Source organism: Microtus oregoni, unplaced genomic scaffold (assembly GCF_018167655.1).
Source record: "Microtus oregoni isolate MIOR12 unplaced genomic scaffold, Mior012 000018F_ref0000195, whole genome shotgun sequence".
In the NCBI taxonomy this organism is placed as follows: Eukaryota; Metazoa; Chordata; class Mammalia; order Rodentia; family Cricetidae; genus Microtus; species Microtus oregoni.
The window spans coordinates 581,379-599,212 of record NW_024543077.1 but is presented as its reverse complement, the minus strand read 5'-3'; the positions used below and the strand labels follow the sequence as shown (position 1 = coordinate 599,212).

The 17,834-nt window shown below is 51.0% G+C and overlaps 1 protein-coding gene across 7 annotated transcripts in view; it reads right to left on the bottom strand.

Annotated features, from left to right (window-relative positions):
- Positions 1 to 17,834, bottom strand: part of LOC121458754 (teneurin-4-like) — a 671,077-nt gene that overhangs the window by 118,776 nt on the left and 534,467 nt on the right. For all 7 annotated transcript variants that reach the window (XM_041668100.1, XM_041668102.1, XM_041668105.1 and 4 more), the window contains 2 exons: positions 3,895 to 3,996; positions 2,530 to 2,724 (listed from right to left, as the gene is read on the bottom strand). In XM_041668100.1, coding sequence (XP_041524034.1) covers positions 2,530 to 2,724; positions 3,895 to 3,996 — 297 coding nt within the window. The remainder of the gene's footprint in view (positions 1 to 2,529; positions 2,725 to 3,894; positions 3,997 to 17,834) is intronic.

The following is a 17,834-nucleotide window of genomic DNA, read 5'->3' as shown; positions in this document are numbered from 1 at the left end:
GGTTTAAAAATACATTTGTGCATATATGCCCACATAAACACATGAAGTGCTTTAAAAATAGAAACCAAATCAAAACACGGAAAGAAACAGGACAATGTGGGGCATTAATAAAGTCCAATGCAGGCAAATGGCTCTTCTCTCGCGGTCTCCAGACGCCATTTAGTAACGGCTAAAGCGTGACCTGCTCAAGTTCGGGTAATTAAAAATAACAAAGACAACAACAGTGATAAATTCTCATGACGGGCCTCAGATCCCAGAACCTCAGAAGGATTATTCCAGCCTATTAGGCTACTATGGCAATTCCCTCGGTCCAGAGAGCTTTCCAACTTGACAGGAAACAACTCCATGGTTCCTACCCAGAGACCTATGAAGGTATTTTCCTGTCTTGAGAGTACCTGGCCCTGCTTTGAGTTGACCCTGCCTCTGGGCCCCCAGGGTGTCCTCAGTGTGGATCCTGTAAATATTCAATGTTAGCTTGCAGGCTGGGACGGTTTTAGTGTCACGGATCTGTCCTTCCACAGAGGGAGCAAGGAGCCGCAAAGGGAATCCCACATCTCAGCAGAATAAAGACCAGGAGGAGCTGGTGAGGGGTCACCTCCTGTCCAGACAGTTGGACTTCATGCCTCCAGGTGACCCGGAAGTGGGGGGGGGCTCACAAAGGTCCACATGGCAGGGAAAAGGTAGCTCTTGGCACCCCGGTTAGACTTGATGAACTCATTGAATGTCCTTGGCCTTGAGTCCTGATTCTCAACCTAGGTCTGTAATCTCTGCTACAGTGATTCTCTGCCAAAGAGGCTTGGAGTGACCTGGATCTGCCCCCTCCCCGGGCCTTGGGGTGACAGCAGTTCCAAGAAAAGATAAAGCTGTCTTCTTCCCTCACTCTGGGACAGTCTCATGACCATGGGTTATCTCCTGGGAGGGAGGGAGTTGTGTGTAATGCAGGAAGGACCAGCAGGCCTGGGAGGGAGGAGGTATCTGCGAGGTAGGCTAACTAGAAGGCATGCAGCTCGTCCCCTTTCCCCCTTTCACAGCGCCAGGATTCTTGGCAGGAGCTTGGCCCCTTAATGAATAACGATGCCCACATGGCCAGGCTGCAAGCGCAGGCCTCCCCCCCCCCCCAACACCAATGTTCCATGCTTCAGTGACCATACGAGCCATTAGATGCCCTTCAGGACCGAGCATGTGGAGTCTCACTTTTCACTGCAGAAGATCTATGTCTGCACTCTCCTGCCCCTCCCCTAGTCCCTGCTTCAAGCATCCCACCCCTGGCTCCTTCCAAGCTTTAAAAAATACGGGAGCTATAAACTTCAGAAGAAGGAAGGGGGGGCAAAAGAGTAAGCTTGTTAGCTGATGTTTTATAAACAGGGGGGACCTGTTAGCAACAGAGCCCAAGGAGGAGGGCGAGGAGGAGGGAGGGGGAGCTAGACCCTCCGAAAACATTATTATAAACACGAGGCTGCGCAAGCATGTTTTAGCAGAGAAAAAAAAAAAATAAAAAGGAACCAGTCCCAGATGGCCCTCTTCAGAAAGGAGACCGGGAGGAAAAACGCTTCGTTTCGAACAGACAACGTAAATCAAAGCTCTGTACATTATTTTTTTACTCTTGAAAAATATCCCACAGCTCTGGGGAGGGGGCTGCTGCTTAGCGTCCTTCTGTCTGGGGGGGGGGGATGCGCCATAGGCAGGGTTCAGGTAGGATGAAAGTGGGCGGACCATTCTAATAGGAATCTCTCCTCACTTCCCTCTCCTGTGCAGGGTCTCCACCTCACGTGATCTGAAGAACAGGACAGCAGGGGGAGATCTTCACACTCCAGGTAAGGAAAGCCAGGCCAGTGTGTTCCGGGCTTCACTCCTCTCTCAACAGCCCCCTCTGTCCCCAAAGCTAAGGGGTCTGCATGGGGCCTCACTACTCCCTGGAGGGCTATGTGTAACTGAGACAGGAAATGCCTTCCAGACATCCATCCCGCCTGGCTTCCTCCTTTAGGCCTGTTAACATTCTCTCCTTTAAGAGGGAATGGTGTGGCGAACAAAGGCTCTCCATCAAATCCTAAATGGGTTTGTTTAGAAGGCCTGCCTTCCTAGGAACCTCTCCCTCCCACTGGGGAAGGAGCCAGGGTGCTGGGGGGGGGGGCAGGGGGTGGTGGCAAGCGTGTGCATTGACCATCAGCTGCAAAAGGCAAAGTCCATCCATTTTCAGAGCCCAGAGGAAGTGAAGAGGTGAGACGTGGTCATTCCCAGAATAATGCTACGGACATAACAGCCACATTTATGGAGCCTTTAATAGGTGTCAGCCACTGGGCTAAGTGCTGGATATGGGCTATTTAACTCAGTCCTCGCGGTGGCCTCCTGAGGAAGGGAGCCTCACTTTATTGGGAGGGGAGACTGAGCCAGGACTCAGAGGTATATTGGATTTCAAAGCATGGAGTTTTGAAAACTGTCCCATATTGGATGCTGGCCTCTCCCTTAGCGGCCGGCCCCGTACTGGATGCTAGCCTCTCCCTTAGCGGCCAGCCCCCATGTGATGCTCACCTTCCTCGCAGCTCTCTCCCTTGTAGCCGGGGTTGCAGATGCAGGTGCCCATGATGCAGGTGCCGTGGCTGCTGCAGGCCACGTCGATGCATTGGTTGGTGGGCACGTCGCACTCAGCTCCCTTCCAGCCGCTGTGGCACAGGCACCTGCCCTTCATGTACTGGCCATTCCCGCTGCACAGCACGGGACAGGAGGCTGCGGAGACATCACCAGAAGCCGGGGTGAACCATGACCCAGTGCCCTGCTGCTGCTCTGTGTTCTCTCTTCCCCTCAGCTTGGTGGATGACCTCCGTGGCTTGGTAGGGCATACCCGTGTGTACCCGTCACCCAGGTCCCTCGTGTTACTTCGTTCCAGCTGGGACACCTCTGGAGTTGGAACCCAAGGTGTGTGAGGCAAGACCAGCTGCTGTAAATGGTGTTACCGGTTTTTCCAGCCACTTCAGATTCAGCTGGGGCACCCTGGCTGCCAGGAGCTTTAGGCCGGAGGCTGGCATCTGTTCCTTATTACCACCAGAAAAGACTGGGGCTCCTGGGTGCCCTGCCACCGCCACACCACTGACCAAAAGCGGTCTTTAGCCCTGGCAAGTCTCTGCTTCCCTTGTCTTTTCGGCCCCTGCTCCAGCCCCTTATATCACAGCCTCTCGGAGAAGCGCTGAGCCCAATTTAGCTCTTTAAAGTGTGTTCCCACATGCCTCTTAGCATAAAGGCTTTGTGATCATCTCTAGGAAGGATGCTATACAAGGATAGATTATACTGCATTGTGGAGCAAGTGCTCACCCAGCCTGAGATAAAATCCGGCTGTGTTCTATGCGACTCTTAACTAGAAGTGCTTGGGAAGAGACAGCAGTTCTCCTTAGGGGGAATGACTCAGCTCTCTGCACCTGCTTCGCTGGGCCCTACCTGGCTTCCTTCACTTCCGGAGTACCCAGCAGGCAATCAGCCTGCTTCCCATGGCTGCCAGCTTGACTGTCTCTATGCAAGTCTATCTTGTATTAGCGGAAGTGAGCAGGGTCCCCGGAGCTGCACCCTGGGCAGGATTTGGAGGCTGTTATTCCCTTGGCCTGGAAAATCATCACTGCTTTTCATTCTTGAGTTCCACAAGCCTTGGCCTCGGGTCCACCCCGTCTCTTCTCTACACCTTTCTGAGCAGATCTTCCTCTTGCCTAGCTGGCCTGACCCCTGTGCTGTCCATAGCTGGACACCAAAGGCTGACAGGGTGTGGTTCTACCTGCCAGCTCCCTTCCCCAGGCTACTGAGGAGTGGCTCTGGGCAGTCCTTCCTGGGTACCTCAGGAGTCTGTAGAGCACACCGCAGGGATCCCTAAGATGAGGGAAGCAGTTACCACTAGGCCACCTGAGCACTCACCTCGGCCACAGTCAGGGCCCAGAAAACCCAGGAAGCAGTGGCAGGTCCCGGAGATACAGTCGCCATTACCATAGCAGTTGCTGGGGCAGTTATCCACTGATTCTACAAGAGAAGAGAGGGAGAGCTGAAAGTGGGGTTGGCTCCGTGCTACAGAGCCCAGCGTCCAGACTCTTGTGAATCCAGACCCACTCGAACACACACACACATGTGAGTGTGTGTGCATGCACGCGCGCCACACTCACACACACTCACACACACCACACACACACACTCACTAACACACACACTCACTCACTCACACACTCACTCACACACACTCACACACACACACTCACACACACATGCACACTCACACACACACTCTCACACACACTCACTCACACACACACTCACTCACACACACACTTTTTTGAGACAGGGACTAATGAACTTGCTCTGTAGTGAAGGATAACCTTGAACTTTGGATCCTCCTATCTCTGCCTTGGGATTATAGATGTGCACAACCATACCCCGTTCCATGCAGTGTAGAGGTCAAAACCCAAGGCTCTGCGCAGGGTGCCCCCCACTCTACCCACTGACTCACACCCCAGCCTCTGTGCGTGGTTTTATAAATACTTTATGTATATTTTTAAGTATGTTAGCACTTCAGCTAAACATTGCTGGTAGGAAGCAGAGCGACTTGTGAGCAGTGATGATCTTTCGTTCTGTTCTACGCATGCACCAGTGTGTCTTCTCTCACCTTTTCTTTCCCTATATCCATCTATCCTCCCACTCCCCACCCCTGTCTCTAGCTGGGACGGCTACGGCAGCCTGCAGGTAGCCTTTCGGCACTATTCTCCAATGACAGCCTGGGGGAATCTCTGTGATATGAACTTGATGCTGCTATCCTCGGACTGAAACTCCTATGCTGGTCCTCACTGGCTGCAAGAAAAACCAATGCTCTGTTGAAAGCCATAGACCTTTCTGTCCCCCTGCCACTCAGCCCACTTTTGGGTGGACTATCACTGCCTCTGACTTCCCTAAGACCACGGATAGCGATCAGAGAGGCGGGATCTGAACATGTGACTTAGGACTTTGAGCTTGCACGCCTTCCCTGATGCCACACTCGCGGGGCCTTGCAGAAACCCATTCCACAGCAGAAGGCAGGGGTCTGAAGTAAGCCGCAAGGCAGCAGAGGAACCAGGGAAGGGCAGGGAATTCTAGAACTTTCAGAGGTTCCCAGGGACCATCAAGGGCAATGTACCCACTTAACAGAAAAGGAAACAGGCTCAGGGCATGGCATTGACTCACAGACTGAGCTGGCAGATAGGAGTGAAAGCGGAGGAGTGGACTGGAAGGGCTGGCAGCTGTAAGGATTCCGTTTGTCTTAGCCCACAAGGATCCATCAAGAATCCAAGACTGGGGGCCGGAGGGATGGCTCAGCCGTGAAGAGTGCCTACTGATGTTGCAGAGGACCAGTGCTTGGCTCTCACATTCACTAGCTCACAACTCCCTCTAACTGCATCCCCGAAGGGTCTGCTGCCCTCTTCTGTCCTCTGCAGGCATTGCACTTATGTGTGTATACTCCCTTGTACACATAATTAAAAATAAAATATTCGCCCCAGCACTTGGGAGGCAGAGGCAGGCGGATCTCTGTGAGTTCGAGACCAGCCTGGTCTACAAGAGCTAGTTCCAGGACAGGCTCCAAAATCACAGAGAAACCCTGTCTCGAAACCGCGCCCCCCCCCCCAAAAAAATAAAATATTCGTATAAATGAATAAGTTTTTTAAAAAACCGAGACCGCTATGAAAGAGGCATCACCATTTTAGACCTGTGCTGATCTGAGTAACAAGGTAACAAGTGAGCGACCGCCTGGTCTGCAGTGTGGCAAAGAGAAAAACCTCTTCCTGGAGGTAAGGGGACAATGTGTCGGGTCCATTCTTCCAGTACCATGCTGTGTGACCAAAAGCAACTGTCTTCCTCTCTCTGAGCCTCACTCTCCTGACTATACAACGAAGGTGATGGTACAGGTGACACCCTGGGACGGCAGGAATTATAATGAAGGGAGAGATCAGTCGGATGGAGAGGACATCACACCGCGAACGCGGCAGACGCTCAAGGGTACCACGCCAACTGCTAGGGCAGAAGGCTGGAGTAAGAGCCTGGTGGCGCCAAAAAAGGAGCAGGAGGCACTGATAGACTCCCTCAGTGCCAGAGCGCATGCGCTGTTGCCAAAGCCCTGGTTTTGGTTCTGAGTCCCATGACGCACATTCTGCAGGCCTTGCCGGAACTCGTCCTACCGCAGAAGCCGGGGGTGAACCAGGCAGGTTTCTGGGACAGCAAGGCCACCAATGAAGGCAGCAAAGGAACCAGTGGGAGGGGAGAACATTCTAGAACCTTCAGAACTTGAGAATACAGACTCAAGAGCAAGAGCCACTACTCCAACACATGGCCTCACCTCAGGCCTAATGGTCTGTCTAGGTGACGAAACCATGGGAAAAACGGGTCTGAGTATTTCCAGGCAGGCTTCTCCTGAAAGAGTTCATGTTCCTAGGTGTTTAAACCAGTACTGGCCTCCTAAATACACTTCTAAATAAAAACCACACACAAAATATCACTCTGAACGTTTTTTTAAAACCAAAGAGTCCAAGTAAATTTCAAGGCTGGGTGAGTTTCCCTTTGAGCTACTGCTAACCTTACAATGGAAAGGACATGTCCCCCAGCCCAGGTGCAGGAGCCCAGCGCAGGGAGGCCCTGGCCTTGGGTCTTCCCTTACCGACCCCCTCATCACAGTGCTAGTTCTCTCCACACGTCCTGGTTCCCGCCTTCTGTTCCCTCTTCCAGAGCTACTCCTGAGGCCACGACCCCCGAGGAGCCTTCCTGGCAGCTCAAGCAGGCAGAGTTCTCATCACTATAGAAACACCAGATGGTCCACTTTGTTAGCTATGAACCGTTGAGTTTAGAAACTCACTTTATTCATCTGGGCGGTTACCCTGGACTCTAACCCAACACGACTCTCGGTCTACTTCTGATGTGCTTGCTGAGAGAATTCTCTGGGTGGTCTCCCAGATCTAAAGGTGCTACGGTTCTGTCCTTCTCGAGCCAAAGGCATGGGCTGTCCCTCTCGATAACTCACGTTAACCACTAGCTGCTTTTCAGCAGGTCACGCCTGCAGGTGAGCAGCGTACACTTCTAGATCCCAAGTTTATGATACCTGCAAGACAGCCTGTTTATCACCTGCCAGAAACCCTTTGTGGCAGCTGAGTGAGAAAAGCGTAGTTTTCTGGGATGCAGTAGACTGCCAGCTCCGAAATCTGACAGAATGGAAGCCTAGATCCTTAAAACTTTGGCCTGGGCTGTCACTGTTGGGGAAGGCATACATTTGAAGAGACAGGGAATTGTTTTAAGATGGCCCCCCAAAAGGAAAGGGAGCCATTTGCTTTGGATAAAATGTTTCAATGTATAGATATTCTTCCACATAGAGGGATTTCAGCAGCCTGGGGTCTACTTCAGATCCCATGAGTATGGGGCTGGAGAGATAGCTCAGCAGTGAAACAAATGACACTCTTGCTGAGGACCAGGGTTCAGTTCCCAGCACCCACATGGTAGCTTACAACCCTCTGCAACTCCATTCTAGGGGATTTGATGCCCTCTGCTGGCTTCTGTGGGCACTGCAACATATGGTGCCCATACATGGACTTTATGCCCTGGCAATGCTGAAGCATACATGGGCTGCCCGTGTATGGCGGTTCTGTTGTACTTGTCCATTTTGGGTTTCATGGTCTAAGCTAATGAGGACGACTGAGTCTCTTCCTCAAGAGGGCATCAGATTTCATTACAGATGATTGTGCGCCACCATGTGGTTGCTGGGAATACATGCAGGCAAAACATTTACATGCATTTTTTAAAAATGCAGAAAATAGATGATGATCCTGTGGATACTGAATCTCTACTGACCACCTCGATACCTCTGTGCTAACGGCTGGGGTAGAAGTGACCGCTGCAGGTGTGTGAGAAGCATGCACTTTACTACATAAACCTGTTGTCCGTTCCCAGTCCATGTGTGGTGAGTCTCTACCCCTGTGTTCCTTCTGCTCAGCGTATGCTCACACTTCCGGTGCTTTTGTCTAGCAGAAGGTGTACCTTCCGATTGGCCTGAATTGGAATTCGGAATCCAGCTGCCTGTGGTAACCAGTTTTCATAACTGGCTCTCTATGGCATGCTGGGAAACGCAGGCCTTCTCCTCCTCGTGTCGGAAACTCATGGAGAAAGAACTTGGCTATGGGACCAAGGTCTGCTTATTACCCAAGCAGAGGTCCAACCTTCTAATGCCTACTTCTGGCTGCTATGTCAGACGATGACAGCCTATAGACAAAGACTGAACTTGGACCTCACGACCTGGCCTTGACTTTAGCTTGTGACATATGCACTTTATGTTACATCTGTTCTGGCTCCTCTGTTCCTGATGACGACCGAGCTCAGCTTACGATGAGCGACCAAAAAGAAAAGCAAGACAGGCTGGGTGGAGATCTTAGCATTTAATTCCACCTTAAGTCCAGGTTAAGGGGAGAGTCTGAGGGTCTCTTCACCCTGTTCAATGAACCTATAAACACACAATCATACAATCTAACTCAGTCCTCACAACAATTAAAAAATTAGGTATCATGTCCAATCATTTTATGGTCTTAATGGAGACTGAGAGTTGTAGTTACTGGTTCAAGTGCACAGAGCTCAGAAGGTGAATCATGGCCTGGGAAATGCTATATGACCTGGGCCAAAACATGGGCTCTGGAGCCAGGTTGTCTCTTGTGACATCTCTCCATCCTCCGTTGTGGTGCTAGTCACATGACAGTCTCGTAGAGAATGAGCAGGGTCATGTTTGACATGGAGAGAGGCTGGCCCAGGACCTAGCTGGGTTGGTCTTCCATTTGTGAATTCAAAACACTCGGTCTAATGAATCCAAATAAGGAGAAGTGGGTTATTTGGGGGGTAAACACACACATATGCAAAACACACACAGAAACTCCTCCTGGCAAAAACGAGAAAGCAAACAACCCATGTTCCTAGCATGCGGGGGCGGGGTGTTGGGGTGAGTCTCATGTTCCTAGCATGTGGGGACGGGGTGTTGGGGTGAGTCCCATGTTCCTAGGTGAGTCCCATGTTCCTAGCGTGGGGGGGTGTTGGGGTGAGTCCCATGTTCCTAGCATGGGGGGGGTGTTGGGGTGAGTCCCATGTTCCTAGCATGGGGGGGGGTATTGGGGTGAGTCCCATGTTCCTAGCGTGTGGGGGCAGGGTGTTGGTGTGAGTCCTATGTTTCTAGTGTGCGGGGGCGGGGTGTTGGGGTGAATTTTCTTCTGGGTAAAGCACTGTCAGAGCAGATTAAACCTGTTATCTCCCTCAAGGCCCGACTCCGGCACACTCATGACAACACCTAAGAGAACTTTCCCCCTGTGTTTTCCAGACTGGCGCTGGGCAGACGCCAGGTGCCAGAAAGCTCTTCTGTGGCCAGCGAGGTGTCAGTCCCTGTAGACAACCCAGCTTTCTTTACAGATGACGGAATCCAAAGGTCTTCCATCTGCAGCGGTCTAGGTCAACACAATGACAGAACTTGACAGAGTCCCTGACAGCCTGGGCCTGATGCCAGCCCTGCGCTGGCATTTGAGCTGGGAGGCCCTGTTCTCACTCAAACCCAGAAGTCTACCAAACCATGACAGAGACGCTCCGCGGAGGGGTCCAGGAAACGTCTTCCCTCGGCTTCATGCATCTTAGCTCCTCATTCATTATTTCTGTGGGGGGAATCAAATTCCACCAGCAAGATGGACACCATGTCTGCTTTCCCAAAGAGCCCAATGGAGGTTGAATGCAAACCAAAATGGTCAACAACACTTGCTGTGTTGGCAGCTAAGCAGGAGCCCGATGTGGAAGTGGAGGAGGTCACAGGGCACGGGCATGGTGCAGCCATCAGGCTGGAGAGGAGAGGTCAGGATCTAAGGAAAGCTCTTCCCTTGCCTGTCCTCACTGTGCGCGCTTAGAAGGGAGTCAGTGACAGGAAGCTCACAGCCGGACTCCGCGGCATTCTCGGATCATATTTAGAGTTATGAGTTCACATCTGGCAGCCACATTGAAGACACTGATAAGATAAGCTAACACACTCGCCGGGGAGCGGGAGGAAAGATAAGGGAGCCCGAAGCCACATTTCAAAGAAGGAATTCTTGAAGGGATTGAGAATGGAGCTCAGACAGCACGACCTCTGTTTCAAATCCATACATCACAGGAAATGATGGTCTTGATAGGCAGATCTATGGGCAAGGACAACCTGTAGTCTTCAGGAAACTGGCTTTGTTCGAGTCAGGACAGAACACACTTCCTGGTTGGGTTGTGCTCTGTTTATGTGCAAACATCTGTCCAGATACTGAGGACCGAAGACAGGATGTGTACACATCACTTTTCAGTCTACAGCAAAAGGTATCAGCCTTGATCCAAAGCAGGGCTAGTTGACGGAATAAATGAATGGTACAAGACAAGGCCCATGCTGGAGACACCTGGGAAGACCAACCCTCAGTTGAGGAACTGCCTCCACCACACCGGCCTGCGGGCATGTCTGTGGGGCATTCTCTTGATTGACGATTGACGTGAGAGACCCCAGTTCACTGTGGGTTACCACCCTCGGGCAGGTGGTCCTGGATTGTATAAGATCACAAATTGAGAAAGCTGCGGAGAGCAAGGCAGTAAGTCGTATTCCTCTGTGGTCTCTGATTCAGTCTTGAGTTCTTGCCTTGGCTCCCCATTGCTGGTTGACTATAAATAAACCCATTCCTCCCCAGGCTGTTTTCAGTCACTGTGTTTATCATAGCAATAGAAAGTAGCTAGGACAAGGTCATACATTTTCTGTCTTTAGACATATTCAAGCAGAGGAAACACTAATGACTGGTGGGGATACCATGGATGGGGAATTAATTAATGATAAATTAAATTAATTAAGCCTGCAACCTACGGTTTGTACCATGGTATAAAGGAATAAGCTTGATATACCAAGAAACTTGGGCTCTCTTCCTACTCCTGGCACCAGAGTTTCAAGTGCCCTTGGCCAAGTCTCTTCCTGTCTCTGGCCCTATCTTTTCATTTCCAACATTTATTTAATTTTCCCAGTAACCCTTTGCGGAGAAACTGCTCTGGATATTAGGCTTAGGAGATATTCTAGTGAAGATGACGGCCGAGGTGATTGGTCAAGGCTAGCATCCGAGACCCAGGGAGACGAACCCAGCTGACTCTATCGAAACTGTACAAGTCAATGAGAAGTCTGAGGAAATTGTCCTGATGTCTGCAATGGTGTGAGGGTGGGAGAGAAGTCTGGTCCTTTCAGGGCAGACTCGGCGATCCACTGGGCGCTCACTGAGCGCCTCTAGCCGAACCTGGCTGGTCTCTGTCCCTGGGTCTGTCAGCAGTGACGTTCTCAGGCCCTCACTCTGGTTCCACAGCCTTCCCCAGAGACAAGGGCAGCTGAGCTTTCCTGCCTTGGCTGAGAGCACTTGCGGAAGAGGCCTTAGCTGCAGGCAGGGTGCTGATGAGATGGACGAGAGCTGTGTCATTCAGCACAGGGATCTGGGGGACGGGTGAGTGCTCCGTGCCTGGAGGGACCTTTACTTCCTGGGACCATTTACCCTCAGGTGCTCCTGGCAACCAGTGCTCCTTTTAAGTTCCTTCCGAAGCAACAGGCACAGGCAGGCTGCGTGACATCACCTGTCCTTTGTTCGTGGTCGTCCTGTCCAGGCTGAGTATCTCCTTCAGGGAGAGCCCATTCACAGCTGAACCCCATTCTGGTCTCATTCTACTGTTTTGGACCAATCAGGGTCTTGCTTTTTTTTATATTTATTATTTATTATGTATACAATATTCTGTCTGTGTGTATGTCTGCAGGCCAGAAGAGGGCACCAGACCTCATTACAGATGGTTGTGAGCCACCATGTGGTTGCCAGGAATTGAACTCAGGACCTTTGGAAGAGCAGGCAATGCTCTTAACCACTGAGCCATCTCTCCAGCCCCCAGGGTCTTGCTTTTTTATATTCAAACTAGAAGAGATCAACTAGAAGGAACGAATAACTCCAGTTTTTCTAAGAAAGGGTTTCTCTGTGCAACAACCCTAGCTGTCCAGGAACTAGCTTTTGTAGACCAGGCTGGTCTTGAACTCACAGAGATCCGCCTACCTCTGCCTCCTGAGTGCTGGGATTAAAGGTGTGAGCCACCACCATCCTACCCTAATTGTAAACTTCTAAACAGCTATTAGAAAGGACTTTGCCTGCACTCAACATTTGTCAGAGAAATCACCAACATTTGGAATGACAGATGTACCGATTGCAACAATCTGATCATCACATATCATAAACATGCATAGACACATCACAGTGTGCCCCTTACACATCGTGTACACGCATAGACACACCACAGTGCACCCCCTTACACATCGTGTACACGCAAAGACACACCACAGTGCATCCCCTAACACATCGTGTACACGCATAGACACACCACAGTGCACCCCCTTACACATCGTGTACACGCATAGACACACCACAGTGCGCCCCCTTACACATCGTGTACACACATAGACACATCACAGTGCATCCCCTTACACATCGTGTACACGCATAGACAAACCACAGTGCACCTTACACATCGTGTACACACATAGACACACCACAGTGCACCCCCTTACACATCGTGTACACGCATAGACACACCACAGTGTGCCCTTTACACATCGTGTACACGCATAGACACACCACAGTGCACCCCCTTACACATCGTGTACACGCATAGACACACCACAGTGCACCCCCTTACACATCGTGTACATGCATAGACACACCACAGTGTGCCCCTTACACAGCGTCTAGATGCATAGATACACCACAGTGCACCCCTTTTGTGAAATTCTGTATGTTGCTGAAAACTGAAAATATATTTTAAAGATTGGGAATGTGGTATTTGGTGGTGGGGGCAAAGATCGAAAGATAGGAACCAATCCTAGCACTTGGGACGTGAGGCAGGAGGATTCAGAAGTCCCAAGTCATTCTTGGGAATCTGAGGGCTACATGATACCCTGTCTCAAGAAATAAAAAACAAACAGAGAAATAAAAAGACAGAATGAAAGAAAGGAAAGCAAGGACTAGGCAAGGCCATTCTGGCGAAGGAGGAACCCAGTCAGAGGGAGTGGGCTTCGGCCGGGATGCATGGCTGTCAGCTGAGAGAGAAGCCAGGCCTACAAAGACAGAAAGAAAGAGTTCTCAAGATGCTGGTTCTGGAAGGCCCTCCATTGCCCTCAGCCACAGCCCGCAGCACTTTGTGAAAGAACGCTAGAACGCTCTGTGGCTCTAGCTTTCTCTCCTGGTCACCTGAGTGTGATTTTGCCCCTGGCAACTAAGAGAGCCCCAGGACAGACACTCACCTGTGCTCCTTCTCAGGGCTGACACACGAGACAGTTGCAGGGTGGAGGAGAAACGACAAGGAGAGACCCTCATTTTGCTAGAGCATTTCCACATAATGTATACTCGGCCCCTGTAGGCAGAGGCTGCTCCTTTACTTCCCAGCCAGTCAGACACAGAATAATACAGAAACTATATTAATTACAACACTGTGTGGCCTATTAGCTCTGGCTTCTTATTGGCTAGCTCTTAAATTAACCCATTTCTATTAATCTATGTATCGCCACAAGGCTCATGGTTTACCAATAAGGTTCTCTGGCGTCTGTCTCCTTCAGCAGCTACATGGCATCTCTTTGGCTCTGCCTATTCTCTCTCTGTATCTCTGTTCAGATTTCTCATCTGGTTATATTCTACCCTGCCATAGGCCACAGCAGCTTCTTTATTAACCAATGGTGATAAAACATCTTCACAGCATACAGAGGGGACTCCCACATCAGGTCCCTATGAGTAAAGGGTCATAGTCCCTTATGTAGGAGATGTGAGTACATTTCTCACACGGAAGAAGAAAGGCGAAGTGCTCAACACTCCCCATTTTATAGACGAGGCCATGCAGGCCCTGAGAACTTTCTGAAGCCCAATGTCAGACTGGTATTTAACACGGGTCATTCTACTCCCCTTCCACCTGGGGGTCCTCTGCACAACTGCCTGCACCAGCCACTATTCTCACCTTTAATCTCCTAGCTGCAGAATCCAGACTGCCTGGAAGGTATGCACAGCCTAGCGAATTCCAACAAGAGACGTCCGTTCCTTTACAGAAGGCTTCCTATCATTCCAAACTCAGCACGTGGCAGAAGGCACTCACAGGTGTGTCCTATATAGGCCACCGTATGGATTTCCTAACTCTCTAATCTTTCATTCACCAAGCTGAATGCTGTCGGGAGCCCCGAAGCCTGGTTCTTGTTCTCAGGGATCACTTGTGTGTATTAGTTGTTTTTTTTTTTTTCCACTTTGACCAAATACGGGCCATATATTAATTAACTGGAGAAATTGCTTATTGTGGCGCATGGTTTTAGGGCTCGTTCCATCAAAGTGGGGGGGTGAGATGGGAGCGAGCAAAGCAATTCAGATCATGGCAGCTGGGGAGAGGGAGGGATGGTAAGAGGGAGAAAAGGGAGGGAGAGACAGACAGACAGACAGAGCCTACAACTGGCTTTCTCCCTCTTCCCTTTATCCCACTCCAACCTTAGCTTACGAGGGCAGCCTTACAAACACTCTCCCCTGCTTACTACCCCTCAGTGTCGGTGACCACTCGCATACTGCCCACTGTACGCCTGGCGCAGAGTCCTTAGGAGGCGGTGGACCTGCTCTAGGTGAGGGCAGTGATTTCTAATCTTTGGCCTACGCCAGCCACTCTAAGTTTGTTAGAACACAGACATCCTGGGCTCTGCCCCCCAGGTTTTCAGTTCGATAGGTCTAAGGTAGAGAGGTGGGGGCCCAGGCGAAGCTGCTGTCAGAGGCCTAGGCCCTACTCCGAGGGCAGCGGGGATGGCTCTTTATACACGGTGGGTGAAGACAAGACCGAAGCGGCAGGAAGATGCAAAGTAGGCACGGATGTAAGGCAGCTCGTGGCCCAGTTCCAGAGAGGAGGGCCTGGGCCTCCGGGGGCTCCCATGTGAGCAGCTTCCAGAACAGACAGCCTTTTGAAATGCTAAGCAGCTCTGGGGAGGATGGGGGCCAAGCTGGAGCCAGATCCAGAATAATATTTTTTCCCTGTGCTCCCACGCAGTGACCTGCTAATCATCCTGCCAACTTCATGTCAAGCCTGTCTTTGGGACAAATTACTTAAGAAATCGGCTTTTTAAAAGCTCGGCTCAGCGGCTGGCTAGAGACTTCCATCTAGTGAGCATCACTTAGTGTGGAGTTGTTCCAGGATGACAGACAATGTGGGGACAGACACAGGCTTGGAGGGAGTGGGGGGGGGAGTTGCTAATTATTCTCCAATAATTTATCTAGGCTAGTCACCAAGACGTTGCTTGGCGCTGCTTACAGATCACACAGAAAACCAAGTCTCCAGTCAGGACGGTTTCTCTGGGGGACCCACACACCCAAGCAAGGATGATTTACACAGCACAGGGTAAGAACGCCTTCGCTTGGGTGGCTCTGGGGGGGCCTCCTGCGCAAGCCTGAAGATCAAGTTCAGGTCTCCACATGGGAGCCAGACACATTGCACCCGTGTTTGTAAATCCCAGGTGCTCCACTGGGGACATGGGAGGCAAAAGTGAGAAAATCTTAAGAAGCCCAAAGGCCAGCTAATACGACTTATACTTCAGTGAAGAGACCCTGTCTCCATCAAGGAGGGAAGGTGAGAACCAACGCCCTTACCTCCTCACACGCACACCTGTGTCCCCACATCGGAATATACACACACAGACTCACAACAAAGGTCTCCCCAGAACTAACAACTAAATCCCTTACTTAAGAATTAGCGCAGTCTAAGCCTCGGTTACCTCTGGCCTGGACCCCTGCATCTAGATCCCTGGGTCGGCGCGCTGCAGTCTAGACCCTCCACCCTGCATCAGCGAGCTGCACGTCTAGACCCCCGCATCTGTGTTCTGCAGTTTAGACCCTCCACCCCGCATAGGCGTGCTGCACGTCTAGACCCCTGCATCAGCGAGCTGCATGTCTAGACCCCCACATAGGCACACTGCACGTCTAGATCCCTGATTTGGTGTGCTGCAGTCTAGACCCCCCCACCCCGCATCAGTGAGCTGCACGTCTAGACCCCTGCATCTGTGTTCTGCACGGCCTCTGCTCACTAGCCTTCCCCTGTCACGTGTCCCTATGACGTCAGGCAGGACTGCCAGTCTGGGACTGGGTCTCTTTGCCACCATCTGGAGCAGGCGTCACCAATGGGACCCCGATGGACACATTTGTTTGTGTAGTGTTTTTGAACATTGGAATGAGATGCCAGCATTTTCCAACAAGGGGATTCAGGGGAAAATCCTAATGCTGGCTTTTGTTTGGAAACCGGAAGCAGTGAAGTGGTAGAAACCTGCTCATGTTTAGGGGGGTTCAGGACCCCCGTGGTCAACCACGTGCACTTTGAAGCTTCCTATCCTGGTGTCGCCTGCCTGGTCAAGGGTCTGGAGCAGCGCTCTCCCACGGTGACTTGTTTGGGTGTCACAGCCGCCTGCCGTCTGTCCTATTACTCACTGTTGATTTGCTGAAGCAAGTTTATTTTAGACAGAAAATGGCATAGCACAGGGAGACCATGGTTCGCTATTCCCAATGACAGCTCGGCCAGTCCGCTCGAGGAAACCCAGGGCCTATGCAATCTAACAGAATCTTGGAAGCTACACTTTCGGAAACACGAGGAAGAGCCAGGCCCACTGGCCTGTCTATGCAGCATTCTCTGGGCTAGGGTCTAGCTCTGCTATAGGGTGAGTGCATACTTAGTATGCTTGAGGCCTGGGTTCAGTCCCTGACCTCTGAATGAAACAAAACCTGACATATCTCTCTGCCCCAGAGGTTTGCTGGTACCCTTTTCATGCTGCAGTCTGGTTACTCCCATAGTCCCGCCTCGAGTCCACTCACCCTTCTTTGGTGCCGATAAAATTCCATATTAATCCTCTCTTTGCTTGGCCCTCCCCTTCCTTCAGGCCCAATTTATTTCTTTTCAATGATTTGTTTAATAATTTTACTTATGAATGTGCCTGCGTGAGTTTATGTCACACAGCTACATTTGTGTGGGTGTTCTCGGAAGCCAGAAGAGGGCGTCAGATCCTACAGAGCTGGGGTTGTAGCAGTTGGGAGCTATTAAAGTGGGTGCTGGGAACTGAACTTGGGTCCGCTGGAAGCGCAGGAAGCGCAGGAAGTACTCCTCACCACTGAACTGTTTCTCCAGTGACTAGGACTAATTTATACCATGCCCCCTTCCATGAGGCTTTCAGGTTTCTCCTAGCAAGACTGAGCTCCCTCCTCTCCTCGTGGCAATGCACGTCCCCCTCTCCCTTGTCCTACAGCTTCTCCTGTGCGGCCATTTACACGCTCTGATGTTCATCTGAGCGCACAGCCCATTCCTGCAAAGGAAGGGTCCATCCCTACTCCTCCACACACCTTCCGAACGACCGACACTCTGCTTTGTCCACAGGCAATGCTTTCACAAATTGCAAGTGACCAAACGCAATAACAGCTGAAGTCCTGGGTGTGCTTGGCCTCACATGCTCAGGCCAGGCTCCTTCTGAGGCCTCCTATTACTTCCTTGTTAACTTTTTTGCCTTCCAATTTTCATTCCGCCAACTCTTCCCAAGCCCATGGCTTCATTGCCAGCCCTTACCATTCTGCCCATTATCTTCAGCTGGACCTGGTCCTGGCTGGCTTTTCTTGAGACTTTTCTCAAATGACTAACCATGTAGAGGAAGAGCATGTGGTAATAAAATTCTGTGGGGCCTCTGTCCCTCATCTCAGTAGGAGCTGTCAACATGGTGTCCATGAATTAAGTACTTGGATTACTTCTATCAGGACATAACACAAGAAATT